At 43.2% G+C, this 17342-nt stretch overlaps 1 protein-coding gene across 1 annotated transcript; it reads right to left on the reverse strand.

Annotated features, from left to right (window-relative positions):
• Positions 1–656: 656 nt before the first annotated feature.
• LOC106581425 (P2Y purinoceptor 3) lies at positions 657–16994 on the reverse strand. The gene is made up of 3 exons (XM_014163482.2): positions 16760–16994; positions 6619–7057; positions 657–6414 (listed from the first exon to the last, which is right to left on the reverse strand). The coding sequence occupies exons 2-3, from the start codon at positions 7038–7040 to the stop codon at positions 5700–5702; spliced, it is 1137 nt and encodes a 378-aa protein (XP_014018957.1). The 5' UTR covers positions 7041–7057; positions 16760–16994; the 3' UTR covers positions 657–5699.
• Positions 16995–17342: the final 348 nt, after the last annotated feature.

A 17342-nucleotide genomic window follows, 5' to 3' on the forward strand; every position in this document is an offset into this window, starting at 1 on the left:
GCATTGCCCCCCTTCCCCCCCTCTACACCACTGCTACTCTCTGTTGTTATAATCTATGCATAGCTACTTTAATAACTCTACCTTCATGTACATATTACCTCAATTACCTCGACTAACCGGTGCCCCCGCACATTGACTCTGTACCGGTACCGCCCTGTATATAGTCTCGCTATTGTTATTTTACTGCTGCTCTTTAATTACTTGTTACTTTTATTTATTATTCTTATTCATCTTTTTTTTAACTGCATTGTTGGTTAGGGGCTCGTAAGTAAGCATTTCACTGTAAGGTCTACACCTGTTGTATTTGGTGCATGTGACTAATAACATTTGATTTGATTTGAATTTGAAGTTTATTCCAGTGTCAACAGGCTCCTTAACTGGAGAGAAGGTAGGCAGAGGTAACGATGGACATGCATGGGTATGTATAAAACAGTACAACTAATAAATGCATTTATACACAAGTAATGAATTAAAACTCATTTATAACCAAAATATAATTAAGTTCTCTTCACGTTATAAAAATAAGTTTAACTGTAAAAAATGATATAGTGACACAGAAACGTATCTGCTGCAACATGAACGGCTGGCGTCTACAGTGCCCTCCATAATTATTGGGACAGTGGAGCATTTAGCAATGAATGGTAAATAATGTAGTGTCATTTTGGAGTCACTTTTATTGTAAATAAGAATATAATATCTTTCTAAACACGTCTACATTAATCAGGTACATTTTTGGTTCTGAATGAATACATTATTTACCATTAATTCATATTGGGCACAAAATAATCTGAAACACAACAAAAACAAACAGAAAATGAATCCAACAAGTTTGTAGAGTCACAAGCTACATGTAATCATTGCGTACTAGGTATATGGGACCAAATACTAAACGTTAGGACTACTTTAATACACATTTAAGTGAATTTGTCCCAATACTTTTGGTTCTCTAAAATGGGGGACTATGTACAAAAAGTGCTGGAATTTCTAAACAAGTGATAAGGTGCTGCTTGCAGATAAGGTGCTGCTTTAACCCGATACGGATTAAAATAACCTGAAATGAAAGCTGTCAGTCTTCACTCTAATCTCGTAGTCATTGTATAATTTCAAATTCAAAGTGGTGGAGAACAGAGCCAAAACAACAACAGCAACATTGCCAGTGTCCCAATACTTCTGGAGCTCACTGCATGTTGACTCCTATCAGACATGCCCACATATTAACCTTCATGTTATCACTTCATTAAGGACCTTAAGCTAAGGCAGAGGTTAAACAAACATACACACACTCAGGCGCACACACACACACACACAGGCGCACACACACACACACACACACACACACACACACACACACACACACACACACACACACACACACACACACACACACACCACATTCCCGGCAGATTTGGGAACAAAAACATCAGATGTCACACACATTTGACCAAAACAAGCCAATAATTAGTGTTATTGAGCAATCCAATTGTCTGCAGCTGATACACATAGGGACAACAGCAGATCTGTAAATCCAGGCCGATAGGTTTGGTTTGAGGAACTAGTCCTGTGATATTCTCTTGGAGACTTATGTACTTACAAGGACGTGGTTTAGGGGGGAAAAAAACAAACAAACCAAAAAAATACAACTATACCTTATTTTGTAATGGCAAAATAATAATATTCACATCATATTGACTAGTGCATTAGATCACAAAGCATCAGTATCAATCTACATGTCAGGGACACATTTTGTCGTCCATATAAGTGCTTATTTCAAGACATGAAATGTTTGTCTCTGACATTCTCAGTTTTAAAATGTCTAAATACCTATTAGATAGAAAAGGTACAGTACACACAGGAAATAGCACACCACAGCCGAAAGAGACACAAGTCAATTGACAGTTTTTCTCGATTGCTTAAACACAAAAACTGGTTCCTGTAGCACAAAAACCCATACCCTTACGTCATTCCCCAAAACGCACATTTCCCATAACCGTAAACACTATTCACCCGTTTCCACACGTTTCCATATTCAAAACTCTTTCTGCAAAACCTTCACAAAAGTGGCCAAATAAATCATTCATTGCACTATATATTCATTCAGCAAACATGCTCTCAATATAATTAACTCAAGTCATCACAACCTAAACTCAAAGAGCACACCTTTCTCCACGTGCAAACATTAAGCCTCAAAATTGTTAACACACCAATCAGAATTGCAGGATCAATAAATGGGGCGTAGAGGCATGTCCATGTGCTTTGGAACAATGGATCCTAACAATGCTGAAGTTGCAAGACAACAGAGAGGAAGAGGACGACAACGACAACAACAAAGACAGGTAATCTCAGATGAAATCCGTGTCACACTAGTTCATCATGTGCTCATACATGGGAGGACTATGAGAAGCTGGACAGCTAGTGCAGCCCAACCTAAGCTGTTACACGGTTGCATCCATTGTCTGTACTTTCAGAAGGGAAAACAGCTCATTTGCCTTGTTGTTACTGTGATACATGTAATGTTGTAATGGATGACCATAGGTCAGTAATGGTCAAATTCCATTTTTGCAGAACTGAGAGGCGGCCATCTATTGGAGGTAGGCGGAGACTTCTCACAGCTGAGCAGGAGACTGCCCTGGAGAATATGGAGGTTAGGTGGAGACTTCTCACAGCTGAGCAGGAGACTGCCCTGGAGAATATGGAGGTTAGGTGGAGACTTCTCACAGCTGAGCAGGAGACTGCCCTGGAGAATATGGAGGTTAGGTGGAGACTTCTCACAGCTGAGCAGGAGACTGCCCTGGAGAATATGGAGGTTAGGTGGAGACTTCTCACAGCTGAGCAGGAGACTGCCCTGGAGAATATGGAGGTTAGGTGGAGACTTCTCACAGCTGAGCAGGAGACTGCCCTGGAGAATATGGAGGTTAGGTGGAGACTTCTCACAGCTGAGCAGGAGACTGCCCTGGAGAATATGGAGGTTAGGTGGAGACTTCTCACAGCTGAGCAGGAGACTGCCCTGGAGAATATGGAGGTTAGGTGGAGACTTCTCACAGCTGAGCAGGAGACTGCCCTGGAGAATATGGAGGTTAGGTGGAGACTTCTCACAGCTGAGCAGGAGACTGCCCTGGTGAATATGGTGATTGCCAATAATGCCATCCGTTTGATGGCAGCTGTACCGTGTGCCTTTTGAAAGGAATTCAAACAGAGTTAAGGAGCAATGATTCCAATATGTTCAGGTAATTGCTATACTGTACAGAATTTTTACAGTATGTACTGTATTGTGTTACAGTAAATGCAGTACACAATCTTCCATTCCAGTACAGTAGTACACTACAGTAGTGTATTTGTAGTAGAGTAAAATGTGTGTTTTGACTTTTGTAGAGAACCTTTGAGCTGGATGCCATGGCTGACCTATAGGATTACATCTTCATCGGTGAGGCAGGGTTCAACGTAACAAAAAGGCGCAAAAGGGGGCGCAAACATCATTGGTCACCGTGCCATCATACAAGTTCCTGGCCAGAGGGGAGACAACGTCACCCTATGTGCAGCCATCAGCAATCGTGGCGTCCTACACCGCCATGTCAAAGTGGGTCCATACAACAACTCCATCAATTTCTAGATCAGCTGCACAATAACAATCTTCAACAGGAAGGGGAGCAGGGCAACTAGAGCAAGTCCAATATGTTGTCATTTGGGATAACGTGAGTTTGCATCGAGCTGCTCTGGTTCGCGCCTGGTTCAATGACCACCCCAGGTTCACCGTTCTCTTTTTGCCAGCATATTCCCCATTTCTGAATCCGATTGAGGAATTATTCTCAGCATGGCAGTGGAGAGTGTATGACTGCAACCCCTACGCACAGCAACACCTCCTGGAGGCAATGGTGGACACCTGTGGTGATGTCTCTGTGGAGTCTATCCAGGGTTTTCTCAGGCACACAAGGGCATTTTTCCCACGCTGCCTGGCAAAAGCAAACATAATGTGTGACGTTGATGAGATATTATGGCCTGACCCAGACCTGAGACGAGATGATGAGAACGCTGATGCTGAGTAACCTGTACATTTGCTACATTTGGAAATAAAGCTTTTGTAAATTGGGTATTTTATGGACTCTTCCTTACATGTTTTGTCAGTGTGACATTTCAAAGGTCAGGTTTTTGACCAAAACAGCATATACAGTAGTATTCCCTTATCCACTAATGTACGAGGTATTTATTACAGTACTGTTTAAGTTCTCTCGCCAGGGTGTTCCTGACAGGATTATCTGGATAGTCAGTGCTGTGATTTTACAAAGTTCAAAATAATTTATCTGAAACCTATTCTGAACATTTTGGTAGCAGTGTTTTGAATAAATCCCTCCAGTGTGGAACAAACAGTCATGTAGTCTGTGTTTTTGACAGCTTGTGTGTGTTGTCTGAGGGCAAAGTTTGATTTGGGACCCAGAAGTTAGATGTTTGTACCATTGGGTGTGAGTTTTTAAAATTGTATATGAAGATTTGAGAAAATGGTGAGTTGTTCCAGGAATTGTGTCTAAGCAATTGAGAAACTGTAAAAGGGATAATTCACCCCGAGAAATGAAACTGTTTCATTAGTGGGTAAAAAAAATGTTTTCCTCATGATTTAAATATTAAGTGGTACGTCTGCGAAACCAGGAAATCATGTAGGAACACGTCATAGCTACATGGTTCTCGTCACTGTATATAGTGTGTTTTCTCCGTCAAGTACCATATGGCAATGCGCCCTGTGTGTCTGTGGGAAACGTGGGAAAAAGTATACGTTGCCATAGCAACGTGCTCTCGCTTGGTGAGAGAGCCTCCTAAATTGATAATGCAGTTTAGGTGATTTTTAAAGCTAGCTAGCTATTTTGCATGCTGATATTGATTTGGCTATTGTGTGTAGCTACGTTTTCCAGATATCCAGCCAGCCCAGAAAGAGAGCATCGCATTGTGGGTTTTGTAACGTTAGTTGACTTGAGCTGCAACAGATTTCCACAATGATTTTCAAATGTTGCTACCAACCTTGTTATAATGACAAAATGAAACGTGTTCACAAATATTGTTTTAACATGTGTTTTTTAACACTGTTAATAATAGGAATTAGTGGTTTGGGGTGGATTATCCCACTAAAGGATCATTTGCTACCATGCTGTGTTGTCATGTGTTGCTGCTATGCTATGTTGTCTTAGGTCTCTCTTTAAATAGTGTTGTGTTGTTTCTCTTGTCATGTGTGTTTTGCCCTATATTTTTATATTCTTTTTTTTATTTTTAATCCCAGGCCCCGTCCCCGCAGGAGGCCGTTTGCCTTTTGGTAGGCCATGTAAATAACTATTTGTTCTTAACTGACTTGCCTAGTTAAATAAAGGTTAAATAAAAATAAATAAGGCCATGGGATATGTAGGTAATACACACCACCTAGTGGCTCATATAGAAAACAACTAGCAGTGTGCTTGGACATACAGGATACATTACATAATACTATGGCAACCAAAAGCAGTGTTATGTCTGACTACTTCATGCATTTTAGTATACAGTCACAAGCAGACACAGTAGCAAACACACTGACTTGTTGCCATGCTGGCAGTGCAGAAGTCAATGAGGGTTCTGGATTGGTTCTAGCTACCCAGAACCCATGTATCTAGGTGTAATACAACTGTGGACTATGGTTGTTTTATATACTCCTTGGTCCCTTTGTCTCAAAGCGAGTTTACCCTTGATTAAACATGGGATCTAAATAATCTAGGGGTTTTCACTTCCTCACACCTTGGTTCCCTGTCTCTGAGAGTGGTGATCTTGGTGATCAGTATTCTGGTGCTCCTGCGGAACCGTGGCTGTGTGAAGTAGAACAGTATAGGATCTAGAACGCTGTTCATGCTGGCGAACGGCCTGGTGCACTTGTAGATCACTGAGAACAGGTTCCGTGTCTCACACGGAGCACCTGGTAAGGTTCGTACCAACAGGTACATGGTCTTAGTAAGGTGGAACGGCAGGAAGCTCACAGCGAACACCGTCACCACGATGATTATCATCTTCACCGCCTTGTCCCGTTTCTCCTTTGAGGCTGCCATGGTAGCACCCTGATAAGATGGCGAGCGGCAGAGGAGGCGACCCATGCGACAGTAGCACGCCACCACACCCATAAAAGGCAACAGGAAGCCCAGGCAGGTCAGAGCCATCCCATAGGGGTAGTAGTCAGCCGAGTGCTCCGGTCGACTCAGGTCGTAACAGACGGTGCGGTTGCGTTGTGTTCCTGTGGCGGCGTAGTGGAAAGTGGGGGCACAGAGGAGGGCGACCACCAGCCACACACCCCCACAGACCACCCGTGCCAGCCTGCGACCCCCCTGCTTGTGCCAGCCGGCCATAGGCTGGCAGATGCCCACGTAGCGCTGGAGGCTGATACAGGTCAGGAACAGGATACTGCCATGCAGGTTACTGTGGAAACAATAAATAACATCAATGATGTTATAATGACAGGGTTTTCTCTCTACAATCCACTCAAAGATCTGTCCACAGAAAGGTAACATTCAGTATATGACTGATTATTCCCTGTAGGACTGTAAGTATATGAGTTTGAGTATTCTAAGTAATCTATAGAACTATGATATGAATATGTCAGTTAATGAGTAGCTATACTACCTGTAGAACTGAAAGCGGACCAGTTTGCAGGCCAGCTCTCCAAAAGGCCAGTAGTCATGACTGGCGTAGTTGTAGATGAGCAGAGGTAATGACATCACATACAGGAAGTCAGCCGTGGCCAGATTGAGCATGTAGACGTTGCTCCGGGTCAGGTTGGGTCGTGACCTCCAGATCTTCAAGATGACCGCCCCATTCAGAGGCAGACCAATCAGGAAGACCACACTGTAGACGGCAGGAAGTAGGAAGCGTTTAAAATCCTCCTTATAGGTGCAGACTGGCCATGTGACATTGTTGTCGCCCACGGCGATGAGGTATTCCTCCGAGTGGGATTCTGTGTAATGTCCAGAGGAGGAACCTTCTGCTGTGAACATTCCAATGAGGAAAGGTTCCGTAGAGAACACTTCTAGAGAGGATATCGACATGGCAACAGCTTCACATTCTGAAACAGAAGAGAGGCCAGGATGAATCGCATCAAAGTTGATAACCATGTAGTGCTGAGTGATTAATCGAAATGTTGTACTTTTTTGGTTATTAAACAACTAAATGACTGACATCGGTTCAATTACTTGAATTCCATGTATTTTATTGTTTTTGTGTGAGACCAACGCTCTAGAGAGAAATCAAATAATTCACGAGAGAAATCAAGTCAAGAACTATGTGGGACGCTGGGCTAAAGGGAGTTGTAGTTTTCATTCTTGTTCAGAGCAGAAATGTGGTAAATCATTTCCAGGGTGTATAACTAATGACCATAATTCATTGCATCTGTTCTTTCTGGCTCGGACAGAGATGGATACATTTTTATGCTTGCTACACACAGACCCAGGGGCATTATACACCCTGGAAATCTGAGAGGGCACAAAGTACATGAGGATGGCTGGGGGTGGGTGGCTAGGGTCCCTGTCCGTAAGTTGGAGAATTTCGCATTTTCAAACACCTGAAACACCCCTTTCCTGCAATCTAGAGCCATAATCATTATGTTTAGTTAATTCTATGTAAAATACATTTTATTTAAGCATACCTCTTGAGCTGTCTGTATCCTCCTGACTGGTGGTTATTTTGTTAAAGAAACGTAATATGTGAGAATGCTGTTCCTTGACTACAGCTCAGCGTTCAACACGATAGTTACCTCAAAGCTCCTCAGTAAGCTAAGGACCCAGGGACTAAACACCTCCCTCTGCAACTGGATCCTGGACTTCCTGATGGGCCGCCCCCAGGTGGTGAGGGTAGGTAGCAACACATCTGCCACGCTGATCCTCAACACTGGGGTCCCTCAGGGGTGTGTGCTTATTCCCCTCCTGTATTCCCTGTTCACCCACGACTGCGTGGCCAAACACGACTCCAACACCATCATTAAGTTTGCCGACAACACAACGGTGGTAGGCCTGATCACCGATAACGATGAGACAGCCTATAGGGAGGAGATCAGAGACCTGGCAGTGTGGTACCAGGACAACAACCTCTACCTCAACGTGAGAAAGACAAAGGAGCTGATTGTGGACTACAGGAAAAGGAGGGCCAAACATGCCCCCATTCACATTGAGGGGGTTGTAGTGGAGCGGGTAGAGAGCTTCAAGTTCCTTGGTATCCACATCACCAACAAACTATCATGGTCCAAAGACACCAACAGCTGCACCATCAAAAGCATCCTGACCAGTTGCATCACCACCTAGTATGGCAACTGCTCGGCACTCGACTGCAAGGTGCTACAGAGGGTAGTGCGTACGGCCCAGTATATCACTGGGGCCAAGCTTCCTGCCATCCAAGACTTTGATACCAGGCGGTGTCAGAGGAAGGCCCTAAAAATTGTCATAGACCCCAGCCACCCAAGTCATAGACTGTTCTCCCTGCTACCACACAGAAAGTGGTACCAGAGTGCCAACTCTAGGTCCAAAAGGCTTCTTAACAGCTTCTACCCCCAAGCCATAAGAGTGATGAACAGTTAATGAAATGGCTACCCAGGTTATTTGTATTGACCCCCTTTTTTTACGCTGTTGCTACTCGCTGCTTATTATCTATGCAGAGTCACTTTACCCCTACCTACATGTACCTATTACCTTAATTACCTAAACTAACCCGTACCCCCACACATTGACCCGGTACCCCCTGTATATAGCCTCGTTATTGTTATTTTATTGTTATTTTTTTTAATAATAAAAAATAAGTATATATGTAGGCTTTTCTTGCTATGCATTGTTGGTTAAGGGCTTGTAAGTAAGCATTTTTAATGTAAGATCTCGGCACATGTAACAAATAAAAATTGATTTGATAATATGCTTCTCTGCATCTGGGTAAGATTGAAAGGAATGTGAGTCTTAATCAGTACATTTACTAAATGTTTGAATATTAGTAAATGTTTGAATATCTTTTAACTGAACAGACCTCAAAAAGCACAAATCGCTCAGCACTACAACCCTGAGATTTATTTTCCCCCCTTCTACCGACTGTCCTCTTCATCTCAGTCTACCAGTACTCCCCACCAGGTGAGGTAGGAGAATATGGTGTTTTCATAGTAACTCACTTGGTTTAACGATCTCCAATTTCTGGCTGTGTGCTACGGGACCATCCATACGTACAGAATGAATGCATGCATGTCTGTAAGTCGCTTTGGATAAAGTGTCTGCTAAATTGCATGTATATATTAGTGTACTGGTCCAAACCTGTGGACCAAACGCAGCCAAAAGTACAGTATTTTAGCAGTGGGAATGCCTGTCTCTCTGTCAGCCCCCCACTACCCACTCTGATGTTGGACGTCTGTGGTTCAAGATGTGGCATCATCATCATCAATCTCTTATCCTAGCCCCTTCATCATCAATCTCTTATCCTAGCCCCTTCATCATCAATCTCTTATCCTAGCCCCTTCATCATCAATCTCTTATCCTAGCCCCTTCATCATCAACATCAATCTCTTATCCTAGCCCCTTCATCATCAATCTCTTATCCTACCCCCTTCATCATCAATCTCTTATCCTAGCCCCTTCATCATCAATCTCTTATCCTAGCCCCTTCATCATCAACATCAATCTCTTATCCTAGCCCTTTCATCATTAATCTCTTATCCTAGCCCCTTCATCATCAACATCAATCTCGTATCCTAGCCCCTTCATCATCAACATCAGTCTCTTATCCTAGCCCCTTCATCATCAACATCAGTCTCTTATCCTAGCTCCTTCATCATCAACATCAGTCTCTTATCCTAGCCCCTTAATCATCAATCTCTTATCCTAGCCCCTTCATCATCAATCTCTTATCCTAGCCCCTTCATCATCAACATCAGTCTCTTATCCTATCTCCTTCATCATCAACATCAGTCTCTTATCCTAGGCCCTTCATCATCAATCTCTTATCCTAGCCCCTTCATCATCAATCTCTTATCCTTTCCCTTCATCATCAACATCAATCTCTTATCCTAGCCCCTTCATCATCAATCTCTTATCCTACCCCCTTCATCATCAACATCAGTCTCTTATCCTAGCTCCTTCATCATCAACATCAGTCTCTTATCCTAGCCCCTTCATCATCAACATCAGTCTCTTATCCTAGCTCCTTCATCATCAACATCAGTCTCTTATCCTAGCCCCTTAATCATCAATCTCTTATCCTAGGCCCTTCATCATCAATCTCTTATCCTAGCCCCTTCATCATCAACATCAATCTCTTATCCTCTCCCCTTCATCATCAACATCAATCTCGTATCCTAGCCCCTTCATCATCAACATCAGTCTCTTATCCTATCCCCTTCATCATCAACATCAGTCTCTTATCCTAGCTCCTTCATCATCAACATCAGTCTCTTATCCTAGCCCCTTAATCATCAATCTCTTATCCTAGCCCCTTCATCATCAACATCAATCTCTTATCCTCTCCCCTTCATCATCAACATCAATCTCTTATCCTAGCCCCTTCATCATCAACATCAGTCTCTTATCCTAGCTCCTTCATCATCAACATCAGTCTCTTATCCTAGGCCCTTCATCATCAATCTCTTATCCTACCCCCTTCATCATCAATCTCTTATCCTAGGCCCTTCATCATCAATCTCTTATCCTAGCCCCTTCATCAATCTCTTATCCTAGCCCCTTCATCATCAACATCAATCTCTTATCCTAGCCCCTTCAACATCAATCTCTTATCCTATCCCCTTCATCATCAATCTCTTATCCTAGCCCCTTCATCATCAATCTCTTATCCTAGCCCCTTCATCATCAATCTCTTATCCTATCCCCTTCATCATCAATCTCTTATCCTCTCCCCTTCATCATCAATCTCTTATCCTAGCCCCTTCATCATCAATCTCTTATCCTAGCCCCTTCATCATCCATCTCTTATCCTCCCACCTTCATCATCAATCTCTTATCCTAGCCCCTTCATCATCAATCTCTTATCCTAGCCCCTTCATCATCCATCTCTTATCCTCCCACCTTCATCATCAATCTCTTATCCTAGCCCCTTCATCATCAATCTCTTATCCTAGCCCCTTCATCATCAATCTCTTACCCTCTCCCCTTCATCATCAATCTCTTATCCTATCCCCTTTCATCATTAATCTCTTATCCTAGCTCCTTCATCATCATCATCAATCTCTTAGCCTAGCTCCTTCATCATCAATCTCTTATGCTACCCCCTTCATCATTATCATCAGTCTCTTATCCTAGCCCATTCATCAATCTCTTATCCTAGCCCCTTCATCATCAACATCAATCTCTTATCCTAGCCCTTTCATCATTAATCTCTTATCCTAGCTCCTTCATCATCATCATCAATCTCTTATCCTAGCTCCTTCATCATCAATCTCTTATGCTACCCCCTTCATCATTATCATCAGTCTCTTATCCTAGCCCATTCATCAATCTCTTATCCTAGCCCCTTCATCATCAACATCTTGATCATAATTGTCAGTCACGTCTCGCCATCCAAACCACACGTCGGCGAGTATTAGATCGCTAGAGCTGACTTCCAAAGCCAAAGTCCAACACATACTAGGATTCTATTGTCTGAACAGTGACGCATGGTTTCACAACACTTCATACCAGGAATGACTAAGTGAGGGGGAAGGAAAGGGAGTGCCAATATGCCATATCACTGTGTGTGTGTGTGTGTGTGTGTGTGTGTGTAAGATGGCTGAAGTACCAGTTTCCTGGCAGCTGATTAACCTCCATTCTCCCCCCCCCCTTTCTCTTCCCCCATCTCTCTCTCCCCCAAGTCTCCCCCATCTCTCTCTTCCCCAAGTCTCCCCCATCTCTCTCTTCCCCATCTACCTTCTCCCCCCTCTCTCTTTCTCTCCACCACAATCTCTCTCCCTCGCACTCTGTGAATGTGTGTGATGTGTGTGTGTGTGTGTGTGTGTGTGTGATGTGTGTGTCATCACCAGCACCCTAAAGGGCCTTTAGGTGAAGTGTTTACACAAAGCCTCTCATTTTAATGGAAACATCCCTAGTGTGAGCATTTGTAATAAAAAGCTCCAGATTTCCCAGCTAATGTGTTTGTGTTTCAGTGACTTCTCCTTCCAGCTCTCATGTACCCCACCAGACGTGCCACCAGCGGTCTTTTCACAGTCCCCAGGTCCAGAGCAAATTCAAGGAAACGTACAGCATTATACAGATCTGTGCATGGAGCTGCCTTCCATATTATATAGTCCCTATAACCAGGTTTCATAAAACAAATAAAGCAACACCTCACAGCACAATGCTTCTCCCCATGTGACCTACTTGTTATGTGTATGTACTGACATGTGGAGCTGATAGATGCACACACACTGTACATGTTAATGTAAAGTATTTTGTCTGTCATTTCTTTTTCGTTATGTGTCAGACCCCAGTAAGAATAGCTGTCGCCAGCTAATGGGGATCCTAATCAATCAAGTTTAAGCTTTAGCGCCGAACTTTTAAGGTAAGGGTTAAGTTCAGGTGTTAACTTCAAATTCGTAAGGTTAGTCATTAACTCTGAAAGGTTAAAGTAAGGATCAATGTTTGGGACAAGCTTAATTTTTTAAAATCAAAAACAACTTTCTATTGCTGGATTCAAACTTGCAACCTTTGGAATCCAAGGCAGATGCTTACGCCCTAGCAAAACCGAAATCTACTTGAAGGTAACAGCACACAGCGTTGCCCCTAGTGGCCGGTTTTCACATCATCTACTGACATCCTCAGAGATGGATGGACGTCCAATACTGACTTGTATCCCGGGTGACCTGGCTGGAATTTTCAGCAAGCAGAGACAGATGCAAACTCACACACACACACACACACACACACACACACACACACACACGCACAGCTGGGCATTGAGGGAGAGTTATTCACATCACGTGTATGTGTGTGTGTGTGTGTGTGTGCATGCCAAGATTACACGCTATCGCACAGGCAGTGTAACACACTTATTTATAAACCCCATGATCACATGACCCGAAGCAGACACATCAGATAGAGCAGGCTAATGATATCATGTTGAACTTTCTCATGCACAGTGATTACACACACACACACACACACACACACACACACACACACACATCCCTTCCTTCCAGTCAGGTTTCATTACCAATCCTCAACCACGGTCATTAGATTGTAGGAGAGAAAGCAGAGCCTGTTGAATTGAATGACACACACACACACACACACACACACACACACACACACACACACACACACACACACACACACACACACACAAGGCCATATCTCATTCAATGAATTGAAATCATCAAGAACTCTGGAGACAGACATTGCAGCAATAGAAACAGACCCCATCAATCAATCTCAAGACAGTCAAGGTATAACTCTAAAATATACATATGACATATGGGAAAAGTGGAAGATGGCAGGGTTTATTTTGAACCCAAATCTGACCCTCACCTAACCCAGTGGGGACACCAACGCTTCCAGATAACAAGTTGCTTCCAGATTTCTGTATGCTACAGTGGGTCAATATTACAACAACAAACATTATCCACCATTACAGATCACTGTCTTCAGAGCTGGCTTCTCCCCCTAGGGTGACACAGTTAGGGAACAGTTAGGAGAACGTGGAGTAACTGGAAAGAGGCTAAAAGCAGATCTGATGCAGACGGAGGCAGTACTTTGCCTGAGTGTCCTGGGACACAGGTCTGTTCTGCTAAGTGCAACATCAAGCTATAATGACTATCTGATGTCATGACAAGTAGACCAGCTTATTCAGCATGTAGCTCAAAATCAATTCTTCAAACAACTTATTTCTGTCTCCGAAAACTTCAGTCTTACAGCTACGGACTTTCAGTTACACCCAAAAGGAGATCCTACAGGGGCGTTTAGGCACTTATGACTTGAAGAAGACCCACTCTAGTGCATTGTTAAAGGGTTTGTATAGATAACTCTGTCACCGAGAAAGAAGTTGTCATGGTTTTGGAAGGCGAGGAGGAAGTGAATGTGCATCTGTTGAATGTTAAACTACAGAGACATGCAGGACAGATCACAGCAGGGCCGTCGGTAAACTACAGAGGCATGCAGGACAGATCACAGCTGTTGAATGGTAAACTACAGAGGCATGCAGGACAGATCACAGCTGTTGAATGGTAAACTACAGAGACATGCAGGACAGATCACAGCTGTTGAATGGTAAACTACAGAGACATGCAGGACAGATCACAGCTGTTGAATGGTAAACTACAGAGACATGCAGGACAGATCACAGCTGTTGAATGGGCCGTCGGTAAACTACAGAGACATGCAGGACAGATCACAGCTGTTGAATGGGCCGTCGGTAAACTACAGAGACATGCAGGACAGATCACAGCTGTTGAATGGGCCGTCGGTAAACTACAGAGACATGCAGGACAGATCACAGCTGTTGAATGGTAAACTACAGAGACATGCAGGACAGATCACAGCTGTTGAATGGGTAAACTACAGAGACATGCAGGACAGATCACAGCTGTTGAATGGGCCGTCGGTAAACTACAGAGACATGCAGGACAGATCACAGCTGTTGAATGGGCCGTCGGTAAACTACAGAGACATGCAGGACAGATCACAGCTGTTGAATGGTAAACTACAGAGACATGCAGGACAGATCACAGCTGTTGAATGGTAAACTACAGAGACATGCAGGACAGATCACAGCTGTTGAATGGTAAACTACAGAGACATGCAGGACAGATCACAGCTGTTGAATGGTAAACTACAGAGACATGCAGGACAGATCACAGCTGTTGAATGGGCCGTCGGTAAACTACAGAGACATGCAGGACATATCACAGCTGTTGAATGGTAAACTACAGAGACATGCAGGACAGATCACAGCTGTTGAATGGGCCGTCGGTAAACTACAGAGACATGCAGGACAGATCACAGCTGTTGAATGGTAAACTACAGAGACATGCAGGACAGATCACAGCTGTTGAATGGGCCGTCGGTAAACTACAGAGACATGCAGGACAGATCACAGCTGTTGAATGGTAAACTACAGAGACATGCAGGACAGATCACAGCTGTTGAATGGTAAACTACAGAGACATGCAGGACAGATCACAGCTGTTGAATGGTAAACTACAGAGACATGCAGGACAGATCACAGCTGTTGAATGGTAAACTACAGAGACATGCAGGACAGATCACAGCTGTTGAATGGTAAACTACAGAGACATGCAGGACAGATCACAGCTGTTGAAAGGGCCGTCGGTAAACTACAGAGACATGCAGGACAGATCACAGCTGTTGAATGGTAAACTACAGAGACATGCAGGACAGATCACAGCTGTTGAAAGGGCCGTCGGTAAACTACAGAGACATGCAGGACAGATCACAGCTGTCCCTGAACACTAAGAGACCATGTTAATTCATTGTATTTATATTCATCACCAGGTCTCAAAGCACTTTAATCTGTAGGTGAGGAACTCTCCAGATCCACCATCTGTAGCAATGGCACCAACCTGTATAGTCTGTCCATCCCTGACTTAACGTTAACCCTATCAGACCAGGAGAGAGACAGTTAACATAGAATACACACTGCTTCTCAATCTCCCTCCATCCTCTATGTCAACTATTTCTGTGCCAGTGGACCCAGAGAAAGCAGCCACAGGACCCTGACTAATGTCCGGTGTGGTCCGACCCAAAAGGACCTTTACTGATGTGGTCGCTATACACATATTGTGCTTTCTATCACAAAAGATGCACACACAGGTACACACTGACACACATTTATTTTGCTGTAGTGAGGTGTGAAGTGATGTTATAGAGAACACTGTAATAATAATAGCACCAACTGTATATCATTCATCAGCCATGTGTTTTATTCAGAATGAAGTGTTTCTCCTAGGATTTATTTCAGCAGCGGTAGCAGAGTTAGCAGGGATCCACGATAAATGTCACTGCTAAATGCATATAGGGGAAATGGGAAACACTGAGTAGCCTAAACATGTCTGGGACAGAAGTTAGAGCAAGGGTGCTGGGGAGAACAGGCTCGTGGTAATGGCTGGAGGGAATTAGTGGATTGGTATTAAATACATGCAGTAGCCTCCACTGAGCTAGAGGTATGGAGAACTGTAAAACTGAGTGGGTTCTATACTCCATATGCACGACATAGTCCTTACTGTTCCTAATTAAATATTATTGAATCTCAAACACGGTGTGTTCGTGAGAAAAGCGCAACTCGTGGGTTGGCTTCATCAATGTGCTGCTATAAAGTGCACCACCAAAACAGTATTTATCAGAATTACAACAATAGGAGTACAAATTCCCCACCATTCATCATGATACACTGAAGGTTAGGAATACTAGGCTAGTTCATGTTGTTGACAGGTTTAGACAGGTTAAAATAGCTGTGGTTTAAAGGAGGAATCAAACCGAAACATCGGAGACAGGTATGACCGTTGAACTAAACTGACGAGACAGCTAGAAATTATATTCTCCAGGAATCAATGGGTATATATCGTTCATTTAAAAGTTTTTTAAAAAGTAATCTACTACCTACGCATCGTAGAATTCCCCTTTAAGGTATTTAACTAATACTATGTACCCTGCGCATTTAATTCGGAGGACCATTGCCAAAATGATTATATATTGTATGGAAACATGTTCCAGACTACTATGGTATAATGACTACACATTGTGCCAATGAGGTTGTTTCGAGTCGTCTGTATATAAAGTACAATTGTAACACTGTTTTTTACCTCTGTGGCTGCGACAAAATACTGACTTTCTCTGCTGCTGTAAACAAGTGGGAGATCCAAACCTGCCTCGTGTTTTACCAGGCAGTCGCCTAGTAAGTAGCCCAAACAAATGAATACTTTAGTGAGAAAAATCAGTAAACCAATCAATGGAGATCCTTCATAAAGTCCAACTGGTTTGGATATGTTTTTTGGAGCGCCAGAGCGCACGATATCAAAGATATTGGGCGGATTCGATTATGCTGAACCGCGGGGCACCGGTTTGTGGACGGTGACGTGAACGGGCAAAAGGGAGGAGCGCCCATCTCAAATCGAACAGCCTAATCTGCGCTGCTTGGTCATGTTGTCAACAAGGCAGCATGGTACAGAAATATATGGTACAGCATGATACAGAAATATATAACATCTCTTTTCCATAAAATATATGTTTGAATTTTCAAACGAGTTTTCATTGGAAAGGCAGATAAAGCGTTTTAAAAAATGTTTTAAAAATTCATAAAAAGCAATCATTACTCCACGTGCTAATTAGGTTGACTGCAGAAAGATTTTTTGACAGGGGGTGCAGGATTTTTGTTGCTGCCTTTTT

The sequence above is a fragment of the Salmo salar genome, chromosome ssa20, assembly GCF_905237065.1.
Source record: "Salmo salar chromosome ssa20, Ssal_v3.1, whole genome shotgun sequence".
Lineage (NCBI taxonomy): Eukaryota > Metazoa > Chordata > Actinopteri > Salmoniformes > Salmonidae > Salmo > Salmo salar.